Source organism: Cololabis saira, chromosome 19, assembly GCF_033807715.1.
Source record: "Cololabis saira isolate AMF1-May2022 chromosome 19, fColSai1.1, whole genome shotgun sequence".
In the NCBI taxonomy this organism is placed as follows: domain Eukaryota; kingdom Metazoa; phylum Chordata; class Actinopteri; order Beloniformes; family Belonidae; genus Cololabis; species Cololabis saira.
The window spans coordinates 11,080,977-11,095,414 of NC_084605.1; the positions used below are offsets into that span (position 1 = coordinate 11,080,977).

The 14,438-nt window shown below is 38.9% G+C and overlaps 1 protein-coding gene across 1 annotated transcript; it reads right to left on the reverse strand.

Annotated features, from left to right (window-relative positions):
• Positions 1–44: 44 nt before the first annotated feature.
• kif22 (kinesin family member 22) lies at positions 45–13,993 on the reverse strand. Its single transcript, XM_061709009.1, has 12 exons — positions 13,773–13,993; positions 12,068–12,195; positions 11,043–11,200; positions 7,266–7,475; positions 6,504–6,900; positions 5,967–6,087; positions 5,450–5,570; positions 4,115–4,292; positions 3,486–3,577; positions 3,023–3,223; positions 2,870–2,929; positions 45–215 (listed from the first exon to the last, which is right to left on the reverse strand). The coding sequence occupies exons 1-12, from the start codon at positions 13,952–13,954 to the stop codon at positions 186–188; spliced, it is 1,878 nt and encodes a 625-aa protein (XP_061564993.1). The 5' UTR covers positions 13,955–13,993; the 3' UTR covers positions 45–185.
• Positions 13,994–14,438: the final 445 nt, after the last annotated feature.

A 14,438-nucleotide genomic window follows, 5' to 3' on the forward strand; every position in this document is an offset into this window, starting at 1 on the left:
ACGATTAGGTTTATTGACGTTCAATAAATACACACATACAAACATTCAATGCATGTGGGGTTTATTTAAGAGCACAAGTGTGCCACCAGCGGCAAAAAGCTGTCATTACAAAAACAAAAAGCACAAAAACGACTGAAAGATATGTACATTTGGGATAAAAATTGATATAAAAAGGAAAAAAAAAATCACTTTCCCATGGCACTCAGGAGGTTTGTCTGCAAGAGAGAAAAAAAACAAGTAAAACCAAAGCAGAACAAAACTAGACTGTACATTTCCAACACAGTACAGATAAATCTGCAGATACACTGAGCTGCAGACATTTAACAAAATAAACGTTTAGTGTGTGAGCAGGTTCGATTCATCATTTAACTTTACAAAAAACGAAAATAAAATTAAAAACACATATGAAGTCCACAGGAATCTCTCTCTTGGGTGTGTGTGTGTGTGTTTTTCTTAGATGTACAGTATTAAAAACAGAAAAACAACTGCAGGTGTTTTTAAATGGAACATGACGATATTAAACCAACCCCGAGTGTCTTAGAGTGTAAACTTTCATTAGGCAGCAACACAACATGCATCACATTAGTCAGGAGTTGAGCAGCATTTCAATTTCAATTCAATTTTATTTATATAGCGTCTAATCTATAGCGTCTAGTCTAAGCATGCATGTTTGCAGGGAAATTGCCAGAGACTAGACTAAGAAAAAAAAAGTCATTCTACTTTAATGACTTTGCACATATGGCCAGTTTCCACTGAGAGGTTAGGTATGGTATTTTTTTGTATTTCCATTATAAAATGGTCCCATTAAACCAAACCATACAATTTTTGGGCCCCGTTGTTTGTAGGTCCATAAAAAAAAAAAAAAAAAAAAAAAAAGGCACGGTACGGGCAGAGTTACTAGCATCACACGATACAATCCGTTGATTAGCAAGCAGAAAATGCCACTACACACAACAAAAGCAATGGGGAAACCAGCATGAGAGTTTGTAAACAATCTTCACTGTTTGCGATCTTCTCTCAAACAACGTGACATGGATTGTACAGATGAAGTACCAAAAATTAAGCATAAGAAAAGCGAGCTGCTGGATGACCTCCATCTTTGCTGTCTACACCTCGCATGCGCCATGGCAGTCGAATTAGCAGTGGAAACTAGGGCTGGGGATCGATTCAAATGTCAAGAATCGATTCGATTCCGATTCTTAAGATTCAGAATCGCTTATCAAGATTTGATTCGATTCCAATATTGATTTGAGTTAGTGTTATTAAAACTGTGTTTTGAGCTGTTGCATGAATTATATGACTGTAGTTATGCAAAATATTACTACTAGTATTATATTGAGATTCAACAGCAAGTATTGGCAGCTAATGATGCTGTAAGGACCAATCTGCTCCCAGAATGCTGATAGAACTGCTTTCAGAAACATGTGGGTCAGAATTACCAAACAGATCCAGGGCAGCAAACAGAGATGGATGAAATCGGTTTTATTTTTTCCCACATTCCGTTTTTATTTGTTCCATTTTGTCTATTTTGGTTTTTAGTATTTTTTGCAAATGTAACCCCAAAACAGTATATAAATTAATGCAATATAGACCATTTATGCAATTATAACCTAACACTTTAATGTTTTCATACCTTTAAACATATTTAAAGGCAAAAACATGGCACCAGTTATTCTCGTGTCCAACAAAACATTCCTTTTTTGGGGATAAACAAAAAAATAACCAAAAGTTGTAATGTAAAAGTTGTAAAAAAAAAATATATATATAAAAAAAAAAAAATCGATCTTTAGACATATGAATACATTTTTAGGAATTAATATGAGAATCAATTTAGAATTGGGAAATCGATTTTTTCAACACGGGCCTAGTGGAAACGCTCACCTTAATTGACTGGACCATTCTAAACTCTACCGAGTCGCTCAGTGGAAACGTGCCTACACAGTCCCTACAGACAAAATGCAGTAATTTAACTTTGTGTGAGTGCAAAACCTGTATAAAAAAGGATGGTGGGTGCCATCTCGTCATAACTCTGTACAAGCCGAAAACTGACTGCTGTCAAATACAAAAGCAGGAGTTTATGCCCTCTGCTTCCAACACTTACCCATTTTCTCACATATCTTCAGTGTTTACTGACTCGGTTGTGTGGAAATTGAGGGCAGGAAACACCCCTTTCTGTGTCTGTTGACAGTAGTTATTTGGTCATATCTGGCAACTTCAGCAGACTTGCATACTTTGAAAATTAATCATCTCCAATGACTCCCTAGAGTTGACATTTTGAAGTTTCAAGTATTTTATTGACTGCCCTTTAAACGGTTAAACCACGAGTGAGGTGATTGCACTGAGACAAACAGGTCACTTTTGTACACATACCAAGTTAAAAATACCTGGGTTTGTCTGTAGGGACCTTAAACACACTATCGCTGAAGTGGAGGGACCTTTTCAGGCCTGTCAGAGGCTGAGAACAGTCATTTATTTTGATGGAGCTCAGTTGCCTCCCTGTGTTGACATTGATATTTTGCTGCAAACATATTCCTAACTTGAAAATGGTATATATTCCAAGTTTGCACTCCTTGCCATCTAATAATGAAGCCATAAAAGGCAATTCTTCTTAAATACCTTCTATTTGAATTAAATCCGACATATGCAAGTGGTCCTTTTGAGTGACATGTGAAACAACAGACATGCGTTGTGCTCTCGCAGTCCAGTTTTCACACATCATTTCTGGCTGCAAATTTCAAAAAGCTTTCAGCTAAATGCAAAACTCTAGGTTTCAGGAGTTACTAAGACATGCATACGATGGTTGCGTCGTAAAAATACACCCAAGGGGGTAAACAAAACAAATACAAAAGAGAAAAAAAATGTGCCTTACCTTCATGAAAGAAGAAAACCTCTTTTCCGTCATACCCTCAACTTTTATCAGATCTTCCAACTGTAAAATAGCAATTGCACATGAAACAATTAATATCACTTTCGTGTTAAGTAATTTATAACGACATATGCCAGATCTTTTTTATAAACAAACCTTTGTGAAATGGCCATTGATCTCCCTCCATCCCAGAATAAGCTTTGACTTCTTGTCACCGATCTGCTGCAGACCTTTCAACTCTTTCAGAGAGCCAGTATTAAGAATCTGCAAGATTTTGTGCCTGGACTGTTCCAGCACAGATGTGTCAAGTTGTGACTCCCAGGAGTTCTCCTTGATGTTCTCTTTGCCATCTGGGGGCTAACAAACAAACAAACAGAAAAGTACTTTCAACAATTAGATCAAGTCCAACATGGACAATCCAGTTTTAACTGTCAACATGAATTAGTCTTTATCATCCAAGAAAGGTTAAGTCAAAGTTCTGACGTAAATTTAAGTCTCTGCTAGGTCAAAAAAAAGCCTAACAAAACAAAAAACTACCCTGCGTCAGCCTGTATGTGATGCTTGCAACTCTGCAGAAGTGTCAAGCTAAGCAAAGTGCAGTCAAGGCTCGGATGCTGACCTCAACCAGGTCTGCGAGCTTCTCTTTCTTCTTGACACAGACAGACTGCTTTTTTGTGATGGCAAGATGCTGAAGAGGCTGGAGCTGGGACACTGAGGGGGAGAAAACAACATGGGCAATTATCAATCGTTTATTGTTACATATCGTCTATTAACCTATTCATTTTTTGTTCAGAATGATTTAAAAAGAAAAAAAAAAGGGTTGAAATAACCATCTTTTCAAAGTCAAAAGTATAAGTTGGAAAATTGAGTTATATGGCTTAAAGTATGTTGCTGAGAGGTGTAAAAATAATTCTCCGTCATCGACCTTTGATACATTTGCTGGAACCAGTGCTGCAGCTTGAGCTCTTATCAAATTGCATTTCATCAATACCTCTCGTGATTCGACAAAACAGAAATGTTGTTACAATTCTTTAAGAAAGCTTAAAGAGTAGACAAACATGACTCGAGAAAACCCTCAATGTCATTTTCTTAATTAATCTTGTTCAATTGAAGGACCTAAGTATATTACACATGAATAGTATTGATGTGGTACATTTTTGCTTTATTTTCCATTCAAACATTCCTGTACTTCCTGATAAAATAAGAAAGATCAATTATTTACAGCAGCATCTATGATTTCTGGCTGACCTTGCAAGGGTTGAACCACAGCATGCTGCTTCGTGGATTTTGTGGAAGTCGGTTGTTTTCTCTGAAGGGGGGCTGGGCGGTTCCTGAATGCCGGTTCTTTTGAGTTGGATTTCTCTCCTCCCATCCGACTCAGAAGCATGGCCTTGCTTTCAAACTCCCTCTGCTTCTCTTTGAGCTCCTGTTATTAAATATACACAAACAGACTAAACATCACCATCTACTATTTTGTAGGGGTGTAACGATACACTAATCTCACGATACGGTACACGATACGATATTATAGCAGTATTTTTTTAACAACCTTGAATGAGGAACATATATGACTGGAAAAAATGGTCTTTTATTTGAAAGACACAAAATACAAAACAATACTGTGCGTTTGCCCTATTGTTACAGTTTGTAATGCTTTATAACTGTTTAAGTTTTAAAGAGAAAGCCAGGCCAACCATTTTCCACAAACTGAACTAAAAGTAAATGTCAGGTTTGCATTATGCATCTTCAGTTTCATACAAGTACAAATTTATTATATTTTATTTGAATAGTTTCTCTCATGTAGGATTTGACTTGTCCAGAAATTTAACAACTAAAATCAAATAAATAAATAAAAGTAAATAAATACATACAATTTTACATCATAAAAAAGATTGATTCATGCTCACCTTATAAGTGTAAGAGGAGATTTATTTTTGTTAATTCAGGGTTCATTATTTTATAAATATATTCTTTATATTCTGATGTAAATCAGGGACTATAATTACACTAGTCAGCTTATCTGTAGTGATTAGTCTGTTTTAGATTGGGCGGAGTGATACGCCACAGTACGGCACTAGGTGCTGTGTTGATGTTCTAAAATCCTACACTGTTGAGAACATTAAAGTACACTGGAACTCAGCAGAAGTTGTCCCCGTGTTTATCCTACTCACGACCCGAAAAAAGTTTAATTTAATAAGGTAAGGCTTAACTCTACACCAGCCTTACATAAGTAAAAGTTCAGAGCTCAAAACGGGACTAGTTTCTTCTGAGCGGAGTAAGATTTTGGTGCGCGGGTCGAGGCGCGGTCAGCACACGCGGTCAGATGCGCGTTAGATTAATATTAATAATCCAATATCGCGATACAGTTTGTCACCTCCACGACACGTATTGTGACGTTTTTGTATCGCGAAATTTCGTGCCACGATATATTGTTACACCCCTAGTATTTTGTATACAAACCAGAGTTATAACAGATAAGTGACCAGATTAATTTTCAAAAACCTCCGTCATGCAAAACAACATGGTGCTATAATTAGCTGCTCAGGTGAAGAAACTATAGTTCTGACGTGGTCGTGTCATCACCTGGATCTCTTTGCGAGACTGGGCCACATCTTTCAGTACTGTCTGTCTATCTTTTTCCTGGCAGCTCATCATCATCTTCTCCAAAGCGATTAGTCTCTCCATCACTGATGGTTCAGAAAAACTGAAAGAGAAGTCCAGGCAGATTGAAGGCAGGTAAAAGTGAAGAGACAGCCTGGGCACAGGTTTTAAAACAATTAACTCCAAAGGTTATGTATCCAGCTCGAACAGGCTTGGACACCTGTTAACACATTGTAAAGACAGCAGCGCTCTTCTCCACCAGTACCCACAGCAACTGTAGCCAGTGGGAACACCGTGAGAATTAGCCATCATCATGACCAATAAAATATTGGCTTGCTCTGCAGCGAGGCCATAGCCTGTTTTATCTGCTACTGACTGGATGAGATGCAGCATAAGAAATTTTATTTGACGTGCAAACATTGGACAAAGGCATTATATTTCCGTTCAGCAGTCACTGCTCTGACAAACGATCAATAAGTCTGCATCCGTGTAGTCTAACCTGTGATAATGTGCTGAAGGTGAGGAACCATCCTGTTCGGGTTTCTTCTCCTCTTTCTGCTTCTTCTTGTGTGGCTCTGTGCCAGATCCCCCTGCCTCGTGCTCCTCTCTGCCCCGCTTCACTGGAGATGAAAGCAGATGGAGAAGAAGAAAATAAATACATTTTTTTTTTTTTAAACAACAGTTTAGGATTCAGTGCACTGTAGCTGTAAGTGTCTGTGGGATTCTCTGGCAGGAAGCAACTTGGAAGAAGATAACGGCATCAGTCAATGCAGCAGTGCCTGAATGAAGGCAAGAGAGGGACAGTAAAATGTTTCCAAAACAGAGCAGTAAGAAGAAAGAAATGTAGATATGAGAAAACAGTGTAAAAAATCTTAGATCTACATGCATGTACCTCAGAGTCTGTTATTATACCTTGGGACGTAACATGGATGCCCAAAAACGGTTTTTGCATTCAAATTACATCAGAGAATCCTCTGTTCAATTTCACATGGACTTGCAAGCAAAGCAATTGTTTTGTTCACTCAGGGTCACTCACCTGGCAGCACGGGCACAGTCACAATCTCACGTGTAAAGGGCTTGTTCACGATGAGCTTGGATTTCGCTGCAAAGTTCAGTGCACTGAAGGTGTCAAAATAATATTTGTACTCTGGTGCAATGTTGGTGATCATGACAGAGTGAGCAGATCCACCGAGCGAATCCTGAAGCAGCCGTGTCAGTTTACTGTCTCTGTACGGCACACGGACAGCCGTGCCAGAATTGAGAGAGTCCACCACTTTGCTGAGTGTGAAGAGAGACAGGTTGATGGCGCCGCTCTCCTTCAGACGAATGCCCTGGTTCCCGGTGCGCCGATTGTCCTCGGATCCAGCCAAGTCCACCAGATACAGTTTGCCGGTCTGTTGTCGGTGTGGTAATGAACGCTGAGTCCGTACAACCTGTATCATTTTGAAAAAGCAAAGATTTGAAAAATTACCCAGGTGAGATGATACAAATGGAAGTAAAAATGCAAGTTGGATAAGGAAATGGTGACAATAAAAGTGTACACTGTGTATTAAGAGGTACAAATCAAACTAGAAAGGACAGCGTACAGTGTATCTCTCTTATAGTAGTCCCAGAAGGCCCAGAGTTTGCCAGTGGGAGTGTTGCAAGAGAGAATTGATTTGGCACCAGCTACCAAATCCTGGTCTACAGATTGGCGACCACGATCTGTTTAAGATGCTTTCTGACTGTCAACTTGTTTTTGTTTTTTAAAGGGAGCAGCTTCATGAATTAAACAGAATGTTAGTCTCATTTTTCAAACCTTGATGAGCAGAATAGCATGGCTACGACTGGAACGCTGGTTTAGTTTTGTAGAAGCTGTGGTTCGATTGAGAGTGGCAGGGACAAAGTGTTTGTCAAAATCTGAGAAGGAGGAGATGGTGGTTTGGGTGAGGCCTGGGATGAAAATGTTCTTGTCCCTGTTCTCTCTGATGGGCAAATCCTGGGAGTTCGGTGACAGAAGATCGAGAACCTGAAAGAGAAGTTGTGGTAGGTTGGTTTACAAAATACCATCATACAACAATGATTATTATATATACATTTTTTTTACAAAAAAAAACAAGCTAGTTTATAAGGTTTAGAAAACACAGGGGGGGGGAGAGTAAATTTAAGGAATGAAGTTTCCTTATACATCTGGCTAGAGTACCGGTATGTATTCTGTCCCAGGCCAAAGGACTTCAGAAATGACTGGTATTTCCAGTTCTCAGTCTGCAGTTGTGAAATATGGCGCCTGATAGACCCTCACAGTTTCATTTTGAAATAAGTCACAGAATCACATACACCAGCAATAATGTCTTACAGTGAGCATCAAATTTTCAAGGCATATTGTTTGAGTTTTTGTTGCGACGCCTTGATGTCTTCCTTGTCTTCCCTGTCTTCTTGTGCATTTCCCTTTAACAAAACTCCCATTTTGGTACATCATCCAATTATAAACTAAGTATACCGTATTTTCACGACCATAAAGGCACATATAAACGCCTTATATTTTTTTCCTAAATGTGCGGCGCGCCCAAAAGCGCAGTGTGCCGAATGTGTGTTGTCGGGGGGTCTCACCGCGGCTCCCTCGCGGGAGCGCTTTGAGAAACACCGTGCATTCCCGGAGGAAACGCCGCCCGAGCGGCAGCAGACGCGTCCCCACGGGCGGGGAGGTCGGCCTGCCCGGCAGCGGGCTCCGTCGTTTACTGTTGTGCTTGGCTGCCACGCTAATGGACAGAAACTGCCTGCGAGTGGCGTGGGAGCGATGGATGACCGATGGAGACCACAGTTTCACCAAGAGTGGAAGGCAGCGCCGGGCAAGTTACGCCAGTTTGCGGATGGATTGTAGATGCGTGGGCTAACGTGTCTGCTGGGACTGTTGTTCGAGCTTTCGTAAAAGCCGGCATCATTTTCGAGGGGCCGCACGGCACGGAAAGTGACTGACAGCGAAGAAAGTGGAACTGTTGTCAGGACTCAGCCCGTCGGGCTTCATCCGCAGCCCGATCGCGCTGAGACCGGGAGAAATGCTCAGCGTGTCCAGAGAGCTGCGCGCCCGGCTCGGGCCCGTCGCAGCGCTGAGCAGTTCTCCCGGTCTCAGCGCGATCGGGCTCCGAATGAAGCCCGGCGGGCTGAGTCCTGACAACTGTTGCATATTTGATTTAGCGCAGCTGTTTAATTCAGAAACGGAGGATGAGGAATTTCGATGGGTTTGATTAATGACGCTTGTTTTAATTTTTGATTATTCATTGGTGATTTAAAAAATGTTAGTACTTTGTAATAAAGACTTAAATAAAGCACAATCAAACTCAGTTTTGCTCCCGCTCTATTTTTAAATACGCACACTTGTATGCTTGTGTGTGTGTTGTTGTAAGGCGGTGCGCCATTTGTGCGTGTAGACGGCGCCTTTTCGTACGGTGCGCCGTGTGTGTGTGTTAAATACAGTAATGACACACATAACTGAGACTGCGCCGTATGGTCGTGAAAATACGGTATAACTCTTTTTACTTAAAAAAAAAAAAATATATATGTTTTTCATTGTTGTAACTGGCGGCTGATTGATGGGTGACATCTAAGGTGCAACAGCTATTTGCGGCCCACAAACAATCAACTCCAAGGTAAACCGCCAACTTAGATTTTAAGGCATTTCAAAAATATGCAACTACAATAATCTAATGAAATCAGAGTGATGTAAATAGATTTGAATTACCAAATTAAAAGCCAGCTCATTCAGCTATCAAGTTTTGTGTCACATCTATGGTCTTGTGTACAAAGTAAAAAAAATAAATACAATTTAAACCTGGCAGAAATTTTATTTAAAATGGTTATTGATACTGTTAAATAAATACATATATAATAATCCTTAAAATGGGTTAGTTATTTTTCTCTACAAAGGTGGTGAGCGTAGCTTGGCAACAACAACGTCCAGTTTTTTTTTTTTTTAACCCTACAGGCATTAACAGAGCACAAACCAGCTACACTGCAAACTAAAACAGTTTTTTTGACCAACAATCAAAGTGGATGTCTCCTTGTTTTCACCCAAAAGAGCAGGGACATCATGCAAAGGCAACATACCTGAATCGTAATCACTCGTAACACGTCACAATAACCTCTAAAAATAAAATAGGGATCAACAGTGAAGCCTAGAGTTCAATCTAACCTATATGCAATTGAAGACATTATGATCTATTGACCATCTACCCTCAACAGAATCAGCTTTAATGACAAAGATTGAACATATCAAACAGGGAATTTGACTTGGGTTCACACCGTTGGCACCATTGTTGTTATAAGGTGCCATTTTTCCAAAAGAGGATGACACTGGGACCGAGGAGGGAAAAAAAAGGCATCGTCACCATGTGTATAAATACACAGTGTCATGGTGCAAAAAAACAACTCAGTACAGAACCCTCAACTATTATGTTTCTTCAGCACCAAACTGAACCAATACAAGACATGACTTGCAGTACCAACTGCCAGTGCCCAAACTACAGATAAAGAAAAAACCAAGGGCGTAGGTTTGCATAGGGACGGTAGGGACATAACATTACCAACTTTTCAGGGGGCTCAAATTGTCCCCACCAACTTTTAAGCAACCTTATTTGCATTATATAATGAGTTCAGATATAAAAGGTAATTGAGATTGTCTTCCCAAATGTAGTAAGGATAGAATTGACCCTACCATTATTAAGTGAATTATTTTCATTATGTTCAGACTTATATTTACCCCTTTTCACTTGCTGAATTGGAAATGTTTTTTCCCTCAAACGCACGTTTGATTGGCTGATGGTCTTAGACAAATGTTTATTTTTTGCATTCTGGATAGTTGAGATTATTAATAAGTACAATTAATACATTTATTGTGTATGTTAATATAATTTAAGTTATGTTCAAATATTGCAATTCAAATTGCTAATAAAATCCTGGAATATTCTGGAAGTTTTCAAAATGTTTCTAGTTTTTGAAAACAAAGGTTTGAATCGAACCGTGTATCAGGTGAACCAATACACATGAAAGTTAGTATAAGTCAATACAGATTTATTTTGCATTGCTCATTTAGCCTATCAATAAATTAGGTTCATATTTGTGACAAATGTAGCCCTGACCCCCGTTCACCCAATCTGTTTGGTCTTATTAATGTCCCGTCCCCAGCAAAAAGTGTACATGCAGGTTATGCTGTTATATCGTTCCTACCAATGTTGAGACCAAACCTACGCCCTTGGAAAAAACATTTGAGAATGAAGATGCCATAGAAGAATTCATCAGTCAAATTAATGTCCGATAGCGAGAGACTCATTTTCTGATGATACTACCAGCATGCTTTAAGGTTTACTGGGTGGAGTTTGCACTAAAAACCACCTTTGTGCAAACTTACAAACTAGCTTCAGGAGGCACACGGCATGAGCAGTGAAATGGAGTTCAGGCAATGAATAGATGCAATGTATCCCTGTGATATTTCAACCAAAGAATTCAGCCGACATCAAGACCATGTCAAATGGTTTCAATTTGTGAAGGGGGAAAAAAAGAAGTAGAATATGGCTCTGAATGCAGGTTAAACCATAAATACCTTCTCATTGTAAATTTCCAAATACGACATGCTAATGCCGTAGTCCCATCCTTCATCCTCATCCTCCTCCTTGGCATGAACCAGATTGAAGACCTCACGAACAGCTCGGGGGATCACACCTGGCTGTTCTGAGGTGCCCAACATCGTGTGGGTCTTACCTAGGAAAGAAGTTACAAAGTTAAGGAAAACCGTTTGTGAGCTGTTGCATGAATTATATGACTGTGTAGTTATGCAACATATTAATACTAGTATTATATTGAGATTCAACAGCAAGTATTGGCAGCTAATGATGCTGTAAGGACCAATCACCTCCCAGAATGCTGATAGAACTGCTTTCAGAAACATTGTGGGGCAGAATTACCAAACAGATCCAGGGCAGCAAACAGAGGCCGTATGAAATCGGTTTTATTTTCTCCCACATTCCGTTTTAATTTTTTCCATTTTCGGCCTATTTCGGTTTTTAGCATTTTATGCAAATGTAACACCAAGACAGTATATATAGTAATGAAATATAGACAATTTATACAATTATAACTGAAAACGTTAATGTTTTCATACCTTTAAACATATTTAAAAAGGCAAAAACATGGCACTAGATATTCTTGTGTCCAACAAAACATTCCTTTTTTGGGCATAAACAAAATAAATTACCAAAAGTTGTAATGATAGGAAGAGAGAGAAGAAAGAAAGAAAAAAATAAAATAAAAATCGACCTTTAGACATAAGAATCAATTTTTAGGAATTAATATGAGAATCGATTTAGAATCGGAAAATCGATTTTTTTCAACACAGGCCTACATTCCACTGTATATACTGTTGATATTTTGTAATTATATATATTTTTTACTTTTTTTACCATTTCGTTGCATGTGTAGCAAAGTCTTGTTTTTAACCAAAACATCTTCTTGAAAAAACATTTCTTATTCTGATTAATAGTTTTCACCTCCCATACACATTAAAAATCCTACAGTAAGTGCAGTGATACAATAAGATATTAAGATAATAGAGACGATGCCTCAACATACCAGCCCCTGTCGGCCCATAAGCAAACACACTGGCATTTTGTCCGATCAGTATATGAGGGAGAACGGGCTTCACGGATGAGAGGAAAACCTCTTGCTGGGTCGTTTGCTCTCCGTGGTAGACGTCAAAGCTGAAACATCACCAAAGCAGCTTTAGTACCCCATTAGCTTTTGCAAAGCAGCAGCTATTCTTCCTGGGGTCTTCATATTCTCATAAGTGACAATACAATGTACACACAATACAAACCAAAGAGAAAAAATACTCATTCACAAATATATACAGAAACACAAAAATTCACACATACAAAACATATAAACAACAAAACATACAACACAAGCTCCTACATTGAATCATCACAAATACTTTTGTTACATTGCAAAGATGCCATGACTCAACAATATGAGTTAAATATTAAATTAATTAATTATGAAATATTAATCCTTAAAATTTTGTGTTGAATAATAATCTTTTAGTTTCCTTTTAAAACTTAGCACATTTTTCTGTTGCGTTACATAATGAGGAAGTGAGTTCCACTCCTTCATTGCTCTGTGTATCACTGTGCCAGCAGATGTGTTAGATTTTGGTAAGGTAAAGCAACCTCTAGCAGCATGTCTTGTTGAATAGTTATGCGCTTCTGAACTGAAGGTTAATTTTCTATACAAAAGGCTTGGCATTTTTGTTATAATAACAACATTTCTTATAGGACCATCAACAAGTACAAAAATCTATTTCTTACGTCTAGCCCAGTCTTTCCCCAACCTTGGTCCTCGAGCCCCCCCTATCCTGCATGTTTTAGATGTTTCCCTGCACCAACACACCTGATTCTAATTAATGGTCCTAATTAGCTTGTCACCAAGGTCTGCACAACTCTGTTGATGACGCATGTACTTTTATCACGGTGTGCTGAAGCAGGGAAACATCTAAAACAGTGGCTCTCAAATGGGGGTACGCGTACCCCTGGGGGTACGTGAAGGCACTTCAGGGGGTACGTGAGATTTTAAAATATACATATATTTAAAAAGTAGCATCCATGCAAAAATCCTTTAAAAATAAATATTTCATAATAATTGAGGAAAATATAAGTCTAAATTCATAAAATTAATTTTATCTTCAGGAGTAGGCTATTCAACTTATTATCCTAAAACCGCAGAGTATCCCCCACACCAGGATGGTTCCACCTGACTGTATAACCAGGCCTGCTCTCAGTAGCCAGTGGACAATAATATGTGCAATAATATAATATGTGCAATAATATAAGATGTGCAATATCTGCCAATCTGCCTCACAACACTCCACCTGCTTTTTCTGCACTGTTTCTTCTTTCAACCAACTGTATATACTGTTCATATTCTGTGGTTATACATATTTTATACGTATCTTTTTGTATTTTTTTTTTATTTCTGACTTTTTCAGTCTTTTTACCCCTCCCCTGCATGTGTGTGCTAAGTGTACTGCTGACAACAAAATAAGTTTCCCCACTGAGGGAGAAAATAAAGGATATGATATCTTATCTTATGTCTTGTTGAATAGTTATGTGTTTCTGAACTGAAGGTTAATTTTCCATACAAAAGTCTTGGCATTTTTGTAATAATAACATTTCTTAAACACCATCAACAAGTACAAAAATCTATTTCTTACGTCTAGCCAACAGAGACTGTCATGCATTTTAGCAACATGGTGACAGGGTTACAGGGTGATGTTACTGACCGGTATTTGACACTTTCCATTGCATTTCTCCAGTTGATTATCTCCAGGTTCTGCGAGTCCAAGCCTCGCACACACGGCCCCTCGCCCTTCTCGTCCTCCTTGTCCGTGTACGGTCTCATACGGACCGCCACTCGGATCCTGGACGTCTTCTTGTTTCCATCTGACGCCACACGCTGAGCCATGTTGGAGCTTTCACCGACAACTGTACACAACAAGTCGGCCAAATTAGCCCAGTATGTTAGGCACACGTTTAGAAAAGGTCGACTAAAGTATCCATAGTGTACTCTGTATTAACAATACCCAACTTGACTAAAACCGTACACACTCTAATATCACATAATAACCCGTCAAGACTAAAGCTAAAACATCAGAAGAACTTTAGCATTAATCTTTTAATCAGACCAATATCTACGTTTGTTAGTTACTTACTTATATAAGGTACGAAGGTCTTGAGATAAGCCTTTTTTTATGACCGAAACACAGCTTTTAACAACATTGCAGCGGTCTCCTTTTAACAATGGCGGTCGAGAGCTCAACTTTCTCAACGGAAAAGTTTGAAAACGACCGGAAACGACCGTTAACCAATCACAGGCTGGCGCCAGAATGACGTCATGTGCAATATTTATAAGAATTATTTATGCAATAAATATAGTTGTAAGATTGTGT